This window comes from Nomascus leucogenys, chromosome 13, assembly GCF_006542625.1.
Source record: "Nomascus leucogenys isolate Asia chromosome 13, Asia_NLE_v1, whole genome shotgun sequence".
In the NCBI taxonomy this organism is placed as follows: domain Eukaryota; kingdom Metazoa; phylum Chordata; class Mammalia; order Primates; family Hylobatidae; genus Nomascus; species Nomascus leucogenys.
This window is the reverse complement of record NC_044393.1, coordinates 51,079,636-51,095,568: the sequence shown is the minus strand read 5'-3', so window position 1 is coordinate 51,095,568 and position 15,933 is coordinate 51,079,636. Positions and strand designations below refer to the sequence as shown.

Genomic DNA, 15,933 nt, shown 5'->3' with positions numbered 1-15,933 from the left:
CTAGTGGTAGTGTTTCTACAGTTGCAGATCTGTATGTGCTAGGATTGGCTCAGCAGGGTGTTTTACCCCCAGGATTTCCCTGAGATCATCCTGTGTGTCCTTGGATGATCCTGGTTTGTAATGAGTTCTGCGGCCAATAACTGCTTTTGAACCTGTTTTAGGCTCATCCTTAACACTAGACCAGAGGTAACCTCTATGCCAGTGTCATCTTATGACTAAAATAGTATTCTGGAGTTGATGGGAATCAGTCTCAAATAACCTCTAGGGTTAAGGAATCATTAAGTTTAGTACCAATAATGTTTTAGACAAACACAGAAAAGATGCTTATGAAATGGTTTTTGGTATTTGTCTTAGTTTGATTATTTTTAAAAGAGATTTGCAGAGTTATAGAACATATCAGCAGTTTTAATCTGTTTCTTGTAAGTTACAATTCAGTAGCTTAATTTTTTTCAATAAAATAAACTTTTAGGGACTGTATTTTATAAACTGAAATATTAAAGTGTTTTTTTGATCTTTGAAGATTAATTGTCATAACTACTTAAATGACAATTAGCAAACTGTGATATCTGGGAAGTCTTTAGTGTTAATTATTCCTGTGTATTAACTCTAATATTGGCTTAGTATTTAACATAAATACTTTTTGGCTTCTTGGGTTATTTTAATTCAGTTTTGTGTTTACTGAGTGTCAGGGAAAATTAAATATCATTATAAATTCTGTCATCTCTGTTAAGCCATCCTTTAGCAATGGTAACTGACACTGGTTTTTAGAAAGAAACTACATTACTGATTGAATGAATTGGTTTCTTGTATGTGGATTTGTAGATGAACAATTTCTGGTATAACCTAGGAAATTCTGAAATTTCTTTAAAAGATTTAAAAAGAAAATTCAACCTATTTTGTAAGAAAACAAGTGTTATTTATTCACGCAAATAGAACTTTCTATTATTGTGGCAACTGATTTTTGTTTACTTAAGAGAACCTGTTGCTAAAATAGTCATGAGGAAGGGTGTAATGTAAGTCTCGTCATACACCCCTTGCTCTGCAAGTAACCAGAGTGCTATGTCTGCCTGCTGTTCAGTGTCCTTTTGGAAGGTGGAAATAAAGTAATTTGTATGTTTTTCTCTCTTGCACAGCCTAAAATGACCAATGTGTGATTTCAGTGGAATAAATGGCGTCCAAAGTCACAGATGCTATAGTCTGGTATCAAAAGAAGGTAAGTTGATAGTCAAAACTTTTAGCTTTCTAAATGTTTTAGTTTCAAAAATACATGTTTATTTCATGCTATAGATGTTAGGATTTTGAGTGGAAAAGGAAGATTATTTTTATTTTCCTTGTACTTATTTTACTTCTAAATAAATTGGAAAGATGATGCTTAAAATTGTTTTTTCTCTACTTTTTACTCTACAATAGCAAAGTAGCTAGATTAATTATAATAGAAAGCAAATCTCCAGGACTGGATAAAATTAGCATTTTATAAAAACATTAACACTTTCCTTAGTTTAATTTTTTAAAAGAAAGATTAGCAGAGCTGTTATATAACTTATATCAATAGTTTTTAATTTGTTTCTTGTAAGTTACAATTCAATAACTGAATTTTTCAGTAAAATAAAGTTTTGGGAACTCTATTTTACAAACTGAAATATTAAAGTGTTTATTTTGATGTTTTAGGATTGTCATACCTACTTTAAATAGCTGTATCATCTTATATATTTCAGAATAAGTTTTACCAATGTAGTGTTTTTCTTTATAAGGTCCAAAAGAATATAGGCATTTTTTGACAATACAATAAACTGTTTACTCCTAATGAGTGTTGTTTATATTCTTTAAAATTTATGTCGTTTTGTGTAATACCTTAGATCTTTTGTGTACATAGTGAATTATATTTGTCTTCACATTTTAAAACATTTTTATACCTTATTCTTCAGGTCTCTATTAACAAAATATAATGATACATTTAAAGCTTTTCTTATATAGGAGAAAAAACAGACCTTTTTTTTTTTTTGAGATGGAGTCTCTCTCTCTGTCACGCAGGCTGGAGTGTAGTGGCGCGATCTCTGCTCACTGCAACCTCTGCCTCCTGAGTTCAAGCGATTCTCTTGCCTCAGCCTCCCAAGTAGCTGGGATTACAGGCATGTGCTACCATGCCCCGCTAATTTTTGTATTTTTAGTAGAGACAGGGTTTCACCATGTTGGTCAGGCTGATCTTGAACTCCTGACCTTAGGTGATCCACCCGCCTCAGCCTCCCAAAGTGCTAGCAGGCGTGAGCCACTGCCCCCAGCCAAACAGATGATTTTTAAATTTTGTTCAGTTGAAAATAAGTGATAATTAAAACACTTTAAAAGTTAGACAAACTAAGAATATGGCCTTTTTAAAAATATTTTTTGAGACAGGGTCTCGCTCTGTCGCCCAGGCTTGAGTGCAGTTGCACACTTGGCTCACTGCAACCTTAACCTCTTGGGCTCATGTGGTCCTCCTACCTAAACCTCCCTTAGTAGCTGGCATGGGATTATGGTCTGTTTTTAGATGTGTTATTTGTTTTCTGGGTAGAACATGCCACAGGTATATAATTACATTTTTTATATAAGGTACTTTATTGGAAGTATTGATATTGATATACTATTAATTGTTTTTGGTGTTTGTTAGTGCCTCCTTTTAAACTTTTAAACTTCCAATCAAGTTAAAAATCAGTCTACTTAGCTAAAGAGCTAAATAAAATTGTAAGTTAAGGAAAACAAAACAAAAAAAATTAAACTATTTTCCTGTCTATATCTTTGGAAGTTTTTCTCTTTCCTAGTTTCTATCTATGGGAGTAATAAACATTTTCTCTGTTTGGCTTTTTACATTAAACACTTTAGACTTTACTGAAGATCATTTATAGAACATACTTGATTGACTGACCTTTCTTGGGATCAGAGGGTTTGAAATATTATGCTCAGATTCAGTTAGCCCTGTAACTGAAGTTAGCCCTGTGACTGAAATGACCCTCTTATCCAAGGGTCATTTACCTGACAGCTTTGGATACATGCAACCAAAATATTCTCCAGAGCAACTATAGGAAATGTCATAAAATATACTAGCAAATGTAATCACATATTCTATTATATATTTATTTATTTATTTTTGAGTCAGGGTCTCACTCTGTTAACACAGTCTGGAGTGCTGTGGCACAATCATGGCTCACTGCAGCCTTGACCTCCTGGGTTCAAGTGAACCTCCCACCTCAGCCTCCCAAGTAGCTGGGACTACAGGCATGTGCCACTATGCCCAGCTAGATCTTGTATTTTTAGTAGAGATGGGGTTTTGCCATGTTGCTCAGGCTTATCACATAAATTAGGGAGTTGCCAGAACCATTAACTGGATTTGATTTGCTCTATTTTTTTTCCTTTTGCTTTTAAATTTAATTTTATTGAAGAAATACATGTGAATACTTTGAAAGATTAGTGTTTCTAGGATTATTGCAAAAAAAAAAAAAGCAGCCTGCAATACTATCCATCCCTATCCTTACCTAACCTTTGAGTTTTGCTCCCCCAGAGGCAATCATTTTAAAGTCTTTATAGCTCATTGGTTCTGAAACCAAAGTTCTCCCACTCCTCATCCTAATAACTTTTGATGGAATACTGGCATTTATGGGTAGGAGTCAGAGATACAAAATGTCATACAACATTCTAAACTAGGATTGGATTGGCTGACTTTTTCTTTAAAGGGCCAGATAGTAAATAATTTAGGTTTTGAGTCATAGGTCTCTGCTGCAACCACTCAACCCTGCCTTGCCATTGTAGCACAAAAGCAGCCATAGACTACACAAAAGCAGCTATATAAAATTAATGAGCGTGACTGTGTTCCAGTAAAACTTAACTTACAAAAGCAGGCAAGGGTCTAGATTTGACCTGTAAGGCCTTGGCTTGCTGACCTATGCTCTAAGACAGCCTTTGTTGAATAACACCATTTTTAAAAATGATATTTCTTGTTTTGAAGCATGCCTGTCTTGTTTTTTTCTTGGTCATTTTATTGTAGATGTTACTTGTTGACTTCTGACTATATGATTAGGATTTAGCTTTTTTATAAGCTTCCCCTAAGTTTCCTCCCTCTATTGTCCCAGTGACTCCAAATTTTGGTTAAATCAGTATTTGGTGCTTACATTATTATGTTTGTGTATGTATCATTTAAAGATGTGTTATGTTATAATATTTCCAATCTGTGTAACTTTTTTTTCCCTTTGCTTGGTTTTTTTGAATTCTTTTTCTAAGTCTCTGATGAAATTGTAACACTTCTTTTGTTGCAGTCAGTCATATTCAGGTATTATCTCTTCCCTTTTTCCTTTCTTGGAACTGACTCTCCTAGAACTCTCTGTTCATCTAGTCCATACTGAATAGATTGTTCTTAAGTCATGTCTCCTGGCTGCCATCTTAGTGTTTTCTTTTATCATTAGCCTGAGGGTTCCCCTCACTGGCTTAGGTCATACAGATCTGTTTTTCTCTTAAATATATGCTTATTAAAAAAAATTTTAGAGGCGTTTATACTTCAGTGAAATGAAGGCAGGAGGACTGCAGCTGTACTTACTGATTATTTAACCACAGGCAAATAACTTTATTTCTTTGAGTCTCAATTTCCACTTTTCTACATTGACTAGCTGATGGTTCTCAGCCTCTTTTCAATCATGGACCCCTTTGAAATTGTGTTGAAAGCTAAGGATCATATTTTGAGAAAAATGTATACAATGTACATATACAGAAAATATCACATCTGTCTCTTTTTTTTTTTTTTTTTTGGAGATGGAGTCTCGCTCTGTTGCCCAGGCTGGAGTGCAGTAGCAGGATCTTGGCTCATTGCAAGCTCCTCCTCCCGGGTTCACGCCATTCTCCTGCCTCAGCCTCCCGAGTAGCTGGGACCACAGGCGCCCGCAACCACGCCCGGCTAATTTTTTTTTGTATTTTTAGTAGAGACGGGGTTTCATCATGTTAGCTAGGGTGGTCTCGATCTCCTGACCTTGTGATCCGCCCGTCTCGGCCTCCCAAAGTGCTAGGATTACAGGCGTGAGCCACCGCGCCCGGCCATCACATCTGTCTTAAAACCCAGGTTAAGAAGTCCTGGATTATATGATTTTTACAAGTTTTAATATTGTAATGTTCTTTGATTTTGTAACTATCATTCAATAGTATCCAGCTTATACTGAGTAGTATCCTTGTAAATAAAAACCAAAAACATTTATCTTCATTTTCTTGAATATTTGTTTGGTAGTATCTCACTTCTTTTTATTTTTGAGGGAGGGTCTCACTTTGTCACCCAGGCTGAAGTGTAGTGGTGTGAACACGGCTCACTGCAGCCTCGACCTCCTGGGTTCAAACGATCCTCCTGCCTCAGCCCCCCAAGTAGCTGGAACTACAGGCACATGCCACCACACCCACCTAATTTGAGAAGGATTGGTATTAGTTCTTTAAATGTTTGGTAAAGTATAGCAGTGAAGCCATCGGGTCCTGGGCTTTTCTTTGCTGGGAGATTTTTGTTACAGCTTTGATCTCATTACTTATTATTGGTCTGTTCAGATTTTGGATTTCTTCATGGTGCAGTTTTGGTAGCTTGTCTGTGTTTAGGAATTTGTCCATTTCTTCTAGGTTTTCCAATTTATTGGCATATAGTTGCTCATAGTAGTCTCTAATAATCCTTTGAATTTCTGTAGAGTCCATTGTAATATGTCCCTTTTCATCTCTAATTATATTTATTTGTGTCTTCTTTTTTTCTTAGTGTGGCTAAAGGTTTGTTGATTATTTTTTCAAAAAACAAACTTATTTCATTGATCTTTTGTATTTTTTTGTTTCAATTTCATTTATTTCTGCTCTGATTTTTTTTTTTTTTTGGAGACAGGTCTCACTATGTTATGCAGGCTGGTCTTGAACTGGCTGCCTTGGCCTCCCAAAGTGCTGGGATTACTGCTCTGATCCTTATTATTTATTTTCTTCTACTGATTCTGGGTTTGATTTGCTTTTATTTTCTAGTTATTTAAGATGCACCATTAGGTTGTTTGAGTTTTTCAACTTTTTTGATATAGGGGCTGATTGGATTAAAGAGGATTAAACTTTCCTCTTAGTACTGCTTTCACTATCTCATAAGTTTTAGTATGTTGTATTTCTATTTTATTTGTTTCAATAATTTTTTAAATTTTCTTCTTCATTTCTTCATTGATTCACTGGTAATTCAGGAGCATATTGTTTAATTTCCATGTGTTTGTGTAGTTTCAAAAGTTTTTTTTTTTGTGTGTGTGTGTGAGGCAGCCTTGCTCTGTTGCCCAGGCTGCAGTGCAGTGGCACAATCATAACTCACTGCAGCCTTAAATTCCTGGGCTCAAGCAATCCTCCTGCCTCAGCCTCTTGAGTAGCTGGGACCACAGGCATGTGCCACCCACCTGGCTAATTTTTTAAAGTTATTTTTGACTGGGCACGGTGGCTCCCGCCTGTATTCCCAGCACTTTCGGAGGCTGAGGCAGGCAGGTCACTTGAGGTCAGGAGTTTAAGACCAGCCTGGCCAACATGGTGAAACCCCATCTCTACTAAAAATGGAAAAATTAGATTTCTTGCTTTTTATTTTTTGTGTATCTGTTGTAGGTTTTTTGATTTGAGGTTACCATGAGACTTGTGAATAACACCTCATAAACCATTATTTTAAACTGATGACAACTTAATACCGATTGCAAAAACAAGCAAATGCCCCTTGCTTTTTAACTTTTTGTTGTTTCTATTTATATCTTGTTATACTGTCTTTATCTTGAAAAGTTGTAGTTATTAGTTTTAATAGGTTCATCTTTTAGTCTTTCCACTCAATATATGAGTGGTTTATGTATCACAAATACAGCGTTAACAATACTCTGTGTTTGTCTGTGTACTTAACTGTTGCCAGTGTGTTTTGTACCTTCAGATGATTTCTTATTGCTTTTTAACCTCCTTTCAGATTGAAGAACTCCCTTTAGCATTTCTTGAAGGACAGATCTGGTGTTGATGAAATCTCTCACCTTTTGTTTGTCTGGGAAAGTATTTCTCCTTCATGTTTGAAAGATATTTTTCCTCGATATACTATTAAAGGATAAAAGTTTTTTTTCCGTCAGCACTTTAAATATGTCATGCCACTCTCTCCTGGCCTGTAAGGTTTCCACTGAGAAGTCTGCTGCCAGATGTATTGGAGCTCCATTGCATGTTGTTTCTTTTCTTTTGCTAGTTTTAGGCTCCTTTCTTTATTCTTTACTTTCAGGAGTTTGATTGTTAAATGCCTTGAGGTAGTCTTCTTTGGGTTAAATCTGCTTGCTGTTCTACGACCTTCTTATACTTGAATATTGATATCTTTCTCTAGGTTTGTTATTATCTCTTTGAATAAACTTTTTACCCCAATATCTCTCTCTCTGCCTCCTTTTTAAAGTCAGTAACTCTTAGATTTGCCTTTTTGAGGGTATTTTCTAGATCTTATAGCCATGCTTCATTCTTTTTTAGTCTTTTTTGTTTTTTCTCTTCTGACTGTATTTTCAAATAGCGTGCTCACTAATTCTTTTTTCTGCTTGATCAGTTCTGCTGTCGACAGACTTCGATGTATTCTTTAGTATGTCAGTTGAATTTTTCAGCTCTGGAATTTTTTTTTTTTGAGACAGAGTCTTGCTGTGTTGCCCAGGCTGGAGTGCAGTGGTGTGATCTCAGCTCACTGCAACCTCTGCCTCCTGGGTTCAAGCAATTCTTGTGCCTCAGCCTCCTGAGTAGCTGGGACTACAGGTGTGCACCACCATGCCCAGCTAATTTTTTGTATTTTAGTAGAGACAGGGTTTCAACATGTTGCCCCGACTGGTCTCAAACTTCTGAGCTCAAGCAATTCACCCACCTCGGCCTCCCAAAGTGTTAGGATTATGGGTATGAGCCACCGTGCCTGGCCACTCAGCTCCAGATTTTTTTTTTCTCTTTCTTTCTTAAGTCAACCAGTATATCTTGAAGCCCCAGAATTTGATTAACATTTTAAAATTATTTCAATCTTATTGTTGAATTTTTCTAATAGGATTCCAAATTCCTTCTCTCTTTTATCTTGAATTTCATTGAGCTTCCTCAAAATAGCTATTTTGAATTATCTGTCTTCATGGTCACATATCTTTGTCACTCGGGAATTGGTCACTGGTGCCTTATTTAATTCATTTGGTGAGGTCATGTTTTCCTGGATGGTCTTGATGTTTGTGGGTGTTCATTGATGTTTGGGCATTGAAGAGTTAGGTATTTATTGTATTCTTTGCATCCTGGGTTTGTTTGTACCTATCCTTCTTGGGAAGGCTTTCCAGGTATTCAAAGGGAATTTAGTTTTGTGATCTAAATCTTTGGTCACTGCCGCCATATCTGCATTAGGGGGCAACCCAAGCTTGGTAATGCTGTGACTCTTGCAAACTTGTGCAGGTACTGCTTTGGTTGTCTTGAGTAAGAACTGGGAAAACTCCCTGGATTATCAGGGAGAGTCTCTTCCTTTCCTTTACTTTTCACCAAACAAATGGAGTGTCTCTGTCTGCTGAGCTCCTGGAGCTGGGGGAAGGGTGATGCATGCACCCCTTTGGCTACCACTACTAGGACTGTGTAGGTTAGACCCGAAGCCAGTATGGCACTGGGTCTTGCCCAAGGCCTACAGCGACCACTACCTGGGCTATCACTAACATTCACTCAAGGCCCAAGAGCTCTTCAGTCAGCAGGTCGTAAATCCAGCTAGGCTTGCATCCTTCCCTCCAGAGCATCAAGCTCCCCTGCCCAACTCCCCGCTCCCCTCGACCTCAGCCCAGGGCAGGTACAGAAATGCCATCCAGTAGCCGGAGCCTGGAGTCAGGAATCTTAGAAATCTGCTCCATGCTGTATTCTGCTGCAGTTGTGTTGGCACCCAAGCCACAAGACAAAGTTGTTTGCACTCTTCCTTCTCCTTTGCTCATGTAGGAGTTTCTCTCTGTGGCCACCATCGCCTCAGGCCCACAGCAAGTATTGCCTGGCTACTGCCAGTGTTCACTCAAGGACCAAGGGCTCTTCATTCAGTGTTTGGTGAGTTCTGCCAGGCCTGTTCTCTCTGTTCAGGGCAGCAGGCTTTGCTCTGGCCCATGCTGGGTCCAGAAATGCTGACCAGGACCCAAGGCCTGGAATCAAGGAACCCAGGAGCCTGCCTGGTGTTCTACCCTACTGTGGCTGAGCTGGTGCCCAAGCTGCAAGACAAAGTCCCCCTTTTTCTTCCTTAAGCAGAAGGAATCACTCCTTGTAGCCATCACAGCTGAGAATGTGCTGGGTCACACCCAAAGCCAGCAGGACCCTGGGTCTCACCCAAGACCTGCAGTGAGTACCGCCTGGGTACCGCTTATGTGTATTCAAGACCCAAGGGCTCTTTAGTCAGCAGGTGATGAATCATGCCATGGCTGTGTCCTTCCCTTCAAGGCAGTGGGTTCCCTTCTGTCCCAGAGTGTCTAGAAGTGTTGTCTGAGAGCTACAGCCTCGAATGGGCACTTCAGGAATCTGCCCAGTGCCCTATTCTGTTGTGGCTCACTTGCTATCCAAGTTCCAAGACAAAGTCTTCTTAGTCCTCCTTACTCTTCACTCTTCTCTCCCCAAATGGAAGGAAGGAGTGTCTCCCAGAGCTGTGAGCTGCACTCCCTGGGGTTGGGGAAGGAGTGGTGCAAGCATTCTCTTGGCTGCCCCAGCTGCTATCTCACTGGGTTGCATGCACACCAAGTCCACTGGCTCTGAGCCCAGCACAGTACCAGGACTTGCCTAAGAATTGCAGTCCTTGTGGCCTGGAGTGCCTTTCAAGTTTATTTAGGACCCCAGAAGGCGGTAACCCGTGGTGGTAGGGCTAGCCGGAACGCAGTTTCTGACTGCTGGGCTGGATGATACCCCTCTGCCTAGGACTGGTCTAAATGCTCCCTCCAGGGGCACCAGCTGAATTCTGCCCCATGTTGCTTTCCACTGTGACAGGGCAGCACCGAGTTCCAATGCAAAGTCTCATAATTACTACACTTTCTGTCCCCCAAGCACATTGATATACTCTATCCACACCACATGGCTGCTGCTGGAAATGTGGGAGGGGTGGTGTTGACAATTCAAGACTGTCTTTCCTACCCGTTTCAGTGTGTCTTTCCTTGATAAGGGTTAAAACAAAGTACTTTGTTTACTCACCTGATTTTTGGTTCTTATTAAGGTGCTTTCTTGTGTAGTTTGTTCAATTTGGTGTTTCTTCTGGGAACATGATTGCTAGAGGTTTGTATTTGACCATCTTGCTCAATAACCTAAATATGGTTTCTTGAAAATTTTTTTACCAGGTGTGATGTTGCACACCTATAATGTGCACACCCAGCTACTTACAAAGCTGAGGCATTGATTAGTCCAACATTTTGAGTCCAGGTTGGGCAGCATAACAAGACCCTCATCTCTAAAAAATAAAAACAAGTGTTTAAGTGGTTTATAAATTGTCAATAAATATGAAGTACGGTCAGCCCGCCAGGTCTGTGAGCTCCACATCTGTGGATTCAAGCAACTGTGGATCAAAAATACATTTTTAAAAATTTTTACTTATTTATTTATTTATTTTTAGAGACAGTGCCTTGCTCTGTCTCCCAGGCTAGAGTACAGTGGTGTGCTCATATCTCACTGTAACCTAGAACTTCTGGGCTCAAATGATCCTCCCACATCAGCCTCCCAAGTAGCTGGGACTACAGGCATGCACCACCACACCCAGCTCATTTTTTAATTTTTTTGTAAAGATGGCATCTTGCTATATTCCCCAGGCTGGTCTTGAACTCCTAGGCTCGAAGTCCTGGGATTACAGGTGTGAGCTACCATACCTGGCTTAAAAGTATTTTTTAAAAATGGGTGGTTGTGTGTGTACTGAGCATGTACAGACTTTTTTTCCTTGCCATTATTCCCTAAACAATACAGCATAACAACTATTTACAGAACTGTTATAATGTATTAGTATTTTAAATAATCTAGAGATTATGTAAAGTATATGAGAGGATGTGCATATGTTATATGCACATATTAGACCATCTTCTGTAAGGGACTTGAGCATTCATGGATTTTGATAACTGCAAGTGGTCCTGGCACTAATCCCCCACAGATACTGAGGGATGACTGTATCACTGTTAAAAATAATAATAGTAATTATTTTATGACTTGCAATATAATAGATGACAAATTAGAGTATCTTTCACTACTTAAGAATATCTCTAATGACCATGTTTTTGCTACTAATACTCTTCCTTTGATCTGGCCAAACTGGTGGGTATGTGGTTAAGGCAAGGCCAGAGATGGTTCTTCATCCCCTTGGCCACAGGGATCAGTCCAGGTATGTGCAGTGACCTAAGCTGTCCTTTCATAAACTTTTCAGAAATTAGAGCTGATAGAAAAGACTCTTGCTTCTTTCATGGGGGAGTTAACAAGGATGAAATTCTGGAGCTATCTCTAGATGTGTTACCGTATTGGAGAAAGTTGTGGAAAGAAGGAGAAAATGAGATGGCACCAGAGGTCATGAATAGGAAAAAGAGACAACCACAGGCCATCATGGTACTCTGGTCTCTGGCTTCTCTCTACCCTGAGATTAGCTTTGCCCCAACCTTTGAGTAGTTCAGCCATTATCGGCTAAGGAATTCTCCCTTTGTTGAAGCTAGTTTGAATTGGATTTTTTTTTAAGAGCCCTGACTAAAACATGGAAGGAGTATGTATATGCAAATACATATTAATTTTTAAAGAAATAATAGTATATATTCAGAAAGTCACATGAAATATAAATCAACCTGATGAATTTTTACCAGCTGAACACCTGTGTAAAATACGGCTCAGATCAAAAACCTTCCGTCACAACCATCTGATGGTAACCACTATATGAGGCAGTGTATCTTAGCAGTTAACAAGAACACAGGTTTTGGGTTTTAGAAAGCAGAGATTTGAATCCTTGTTCTTGAGAGTCTGTATAACTTTGGATAAGTTGCCTAATTTCTCGGAATTCCACTTTGTTCATGTATATAAAGGGATAACACTGTCTTTTATATTTATTTAAGGATTAATTATTGATATATGGGTCAGCTGTCAACCCAGAGTTATTGCTTTATATTCCTTAAACTTATCAGAGTACTTTATTTCATGGATTCAAAAAATTCTCACGAGGCTTAAAATTTCTTGTAAATGAAAAATCTGAAATACCAGACTTCTAATATCCAAAGGTAGAAAAGTGGGTATTCAGTTGGTGTTTGTTGTCTAACACGCATACAGCAAAATCATGATTAAGTAGCACTTACAAACCTCAATTTTGCTTGCTTCAGTCACTGATCATGTTTTCCACCTCTTCCTTTTTAATGTCACTTACTCGCCAAAAATAAGACTTATCCTAGCAGAAATAGATAGGTTAGTTTAGTTGCTGTAACACTTGCCTTTTCACTTAGGATTTTTCTTCCCTATTTTGGTTATGAAGTTCTTAATTTTCCTCCCACACACTGTCTCTGGTTTGGGTATCTCTAGCCTAAATAATTTGGGTTTTAGTTTTATTTGTTTACAAGGAAAAAAGAAACTATACCATGTGATAGTTGAGGGTTTGGCTTTAGAGGTTATGTAGTTCCTGTTAAACTTTTTGCTTTATAGGTAAGAAATCGGACACCCTTAGAAGTTAATAACTTGATCATGAATTAGTGATTAAAACCAAAACTAAGGTCTGCTGACTTTAAGGCCACTGGTCCTCCTATCCTAAAGTTTCTTTGAGAAACAGATTGGAGAGACTTTGCTATAACTCATTTGTTTAATTTGAGAGGTTTTTTGTTTGTTTGTTTGTTTTTTAGGTGACTTCTGATGTCTCTGTCTTTGGAGAAGTATACACTTTTTTTTTTTTTTTTTTAAAGATAGGGTTAGTGTTATAGATACATATGTGTTGATTTAACAATGACAGGAATGATGACGATGTTAGAGTACCACCATACATTTAAATAGCATTTTTCCCAAGAGTGCTTCTATATATAGTCTCATGGTTTAATTTATTGTGATAATGAAATAAATTAGCTCAGTGGTTATAACAAGATATTATAAGAAGTTATATTCATGGATTTTGATAACTGCAAGTGGTCCTGGCACTAATCCCCCACAGATACTGAGGGATGACTGTATCACTCTTAAAAATAATAATAGTAATTATCTTATGACTTGCAATATAATAGATGACAAATTAGAGTATCTTTCAGTACTTAAGAATATCTCTAATGACCATGCTTTTCTATGTCTTTCATAAGAAATGACCACAAACTGGGTGACTTAAAATAATAGAAGTTTATTTTTTCACCATTCATGAGTCCAGAAGTCCAAAATCAAGGTGTCAGCAAGGCTGGGTTCCTTCTGGAGAGAGGCTCTGGGGAAAAACTGTTCTCTGCTTTCTCCTGACTTCTAGTGAACAATCCTTGTTGTTCCCTGGCTTGTAGATTCATCATTCCAATCTTCACCTCCATCTTCACATTGCCTTCTTCACACTCTTTCTGTGTTCTCTCCTCTTCTTATGAGGACAGTAGTCATTGGATTTAGGGCCCATCTAAGTTGAGATCTTATCTTGAGATCCTTAACTAATTACATATGCAAAGACCCTATTTCCAAATAAGGAAATATTCTGAGGTTCCGGTGCATGTGAATATTTGTGGGACACTATTCAACCTACTGCTGAAGGATAACTAAAGTATGTTTACTGGTTTTAATGGATTTCATGTGGAGATGTGTAGCTTTATTTCCATCTGTGTAGCTGTATTCTAGACCACCAGTGAAGAACTGAGTAAGAGAAGATCAGGATCCCAAATATTTTCTTCACGTTCTTAAAAGTTATGATTGTTGAACACCTAGGTCTTTTTTTTTTAAAAAAATTTTCATTCCTTAAAGATACCTTGCAAAACAGGAAGTGAGAATTTCTTTTCTTTCTCTCTTCTTTTTTTTTTTAAAGCAGGGTCTCTCTCTCTCTTACCTGTGTTGGAGTACAGTGGCACAATCACAGCTTACAGCAGCCGCAACCTCCCAGGCCTAAGCGACCTTCCCGCCTCAGCCTGTGGAGTAGCTGAGGCTGTGACTATAGGCATGCACTACCACACCTGGCTAATTTTTTTATTTTAATTTACAATGAGACAGGGTCTCATTGTGTTGCTCAGGCTGGCCTTGAACTCTTGGGCTCAAGCAATCCTCCTGCTTTGGCCTCCCAAAGTGCTGGAATTACAAGTGTGAGCCACCATGCCTGGCACCTAGCTCCTCCTATATGAAGTGTTAAGGAATATGTTTATGCAAAATTAAGCACAATTTTCTGCTTTCAGTTCTTATTAAATAAATAGATATTCGGGTTGTTTAACCTAACAATTACGAGGTTTCCTTTCTTAATTATTATAAATAATAATAACATTCTTTCACTTTTAAAAAACTGCATGTAAGTTAAACCAGAGTGTATATTTCTCAATGTCCTAATCTTGGAGGATTGTCAAACCTACTTTGTGATAAATTATTGGTTGTCTCTTAAAATGCTGATTGTCTCTATTGGGACCAAAAAACATTGAATATAAAAGTTTACATTTAGATGTGTATAAAATATTAATCCATTGTTTTTGTTATAAAATTGGAGCAGTTGAGTCGACATGTGCAGTTTAAAAAATTTATACTCTTATTGAAATCAAATGTATGAGAATATTATTTTTTCTGTAACTGCTACAGGCTACTGAAAAGCCATTCCTCTCTTTGAGGCTACAGGATTTTGTATTTGGGGCTAATTATACACAATTTAAAGTGATTATGTACTAGAGGACATATTTAGCTGTCCTAGGTTAGCTGGTTTTATTTTTATTTAGCAACTTTGGGTGAGTTTCTTAACTTTCCTAAGCCTTGGTTTCTTTATCTGTAATACTGAGATAAGAATCCTTTTAAAATTGCTGTGATGATTAAATGACACAACATATATAAACACCAAGTACAGTGCTTGGTGTATAGTAGGTATTCAATAAATATTGCTATAGCACTTCCTCTCCCTTCTGTTCACTTTTACTAAACATAGACTGTTGTTATTAATCATATACTTAATTAAAGGTTTTTGTTAATTGCTCTTTTTTTTTTTTTTCTTTTTGAGGCAGGGTCACTCCATTACCAAGGCTAGAGTGCAGTGGCACAATCATGGTTCACTGCAGCCTTGACCTCCTAGGCTCAAGCAATTCTCCCACCCCAGCCTCCCATATAGGGACATGCCATCATGCCCTGCCAATTTTTTGTTTTGTGTTTTGTAGTGATGGGGTCTCACTCTGCTGCCCAGGCTGGCCTCGAACTCCTGGGCTCAAGTTATCCTCCCACCTCGGCCTCCCAAATTGCTAGGATTACAGTCATGAACCACCTTACCTGGCCTTAATTGTTCTCTTAAATTGGACATTTCTGTATCTGTTAAAATGGAAAAAACACTGTTAGAAGTGGTCAGTTTTCCTTTGTATTTTTGAAAATTATGTACTTACATTTAATTGCTCTCTCCCTTATTCTTTAATTTCTTTTTTATTTTTATTTATTTATTTTTATTGTTTGCTTTAATTTCTAACACAATTTTTTCCTTAGGATGTGTCATTCTTTATCTGGGATCCTTTGAAGTACTTTGTTTTTATAGTAAAGAGGGGTGTTTTAGGAAGGAACAAAACAAATGATGCATTAAAAAGTAGATAGAATAGATAACTATGAAGGCAGATATAGTTTCAGTTATATCTTACACTTAATTCTACATGGTAATTTTGAGGAATGCACTATCCTATGTGGTGAATTTTCTGGGTATCTTTTTTTAAATGATCAAATTTTCTTTTACTTTTGACTCTTTCCTTTAGCACTGCAAATAGATTAGAAATGACCATTTTCTAATATTTTCCTGATTTGTGGTTGTTACTGTCTATTATGGCTTTGGTTATAATACCTTGTGATAGA

At 37.7% G+C, this 15,933-nt stretch overlaps 1 protein-coding gene across 8 annotated transcripts in view; it reads left to right on the top strand.

Moving 5' to 3' along the window:
* PHTF2 (putative homeodomain transcription factor 2) overlaps positions 1-15,933 on the top strand; it is a 153,023-nt gene that overhangs the window by 40,964 nt on the left and 96,126 nt on the right. For all 8 annotated transcript variants that reach the window (XM_030825905.1, XM_030825903.1, XM_003268194.2 and 5 more), the window contains exon 2: positions 1,134-1,213. In XM_030825905.1, coding sequence (XP_030681765.1) covers positions 1,169-1,213 — 45 coding nt within the window. In that variant the 5' untranslated portion in view covers positions 1,134-1,168. The remainder of the gene's footprint in view (positions 1-1,133; positions 1,214-15,933) is intronic.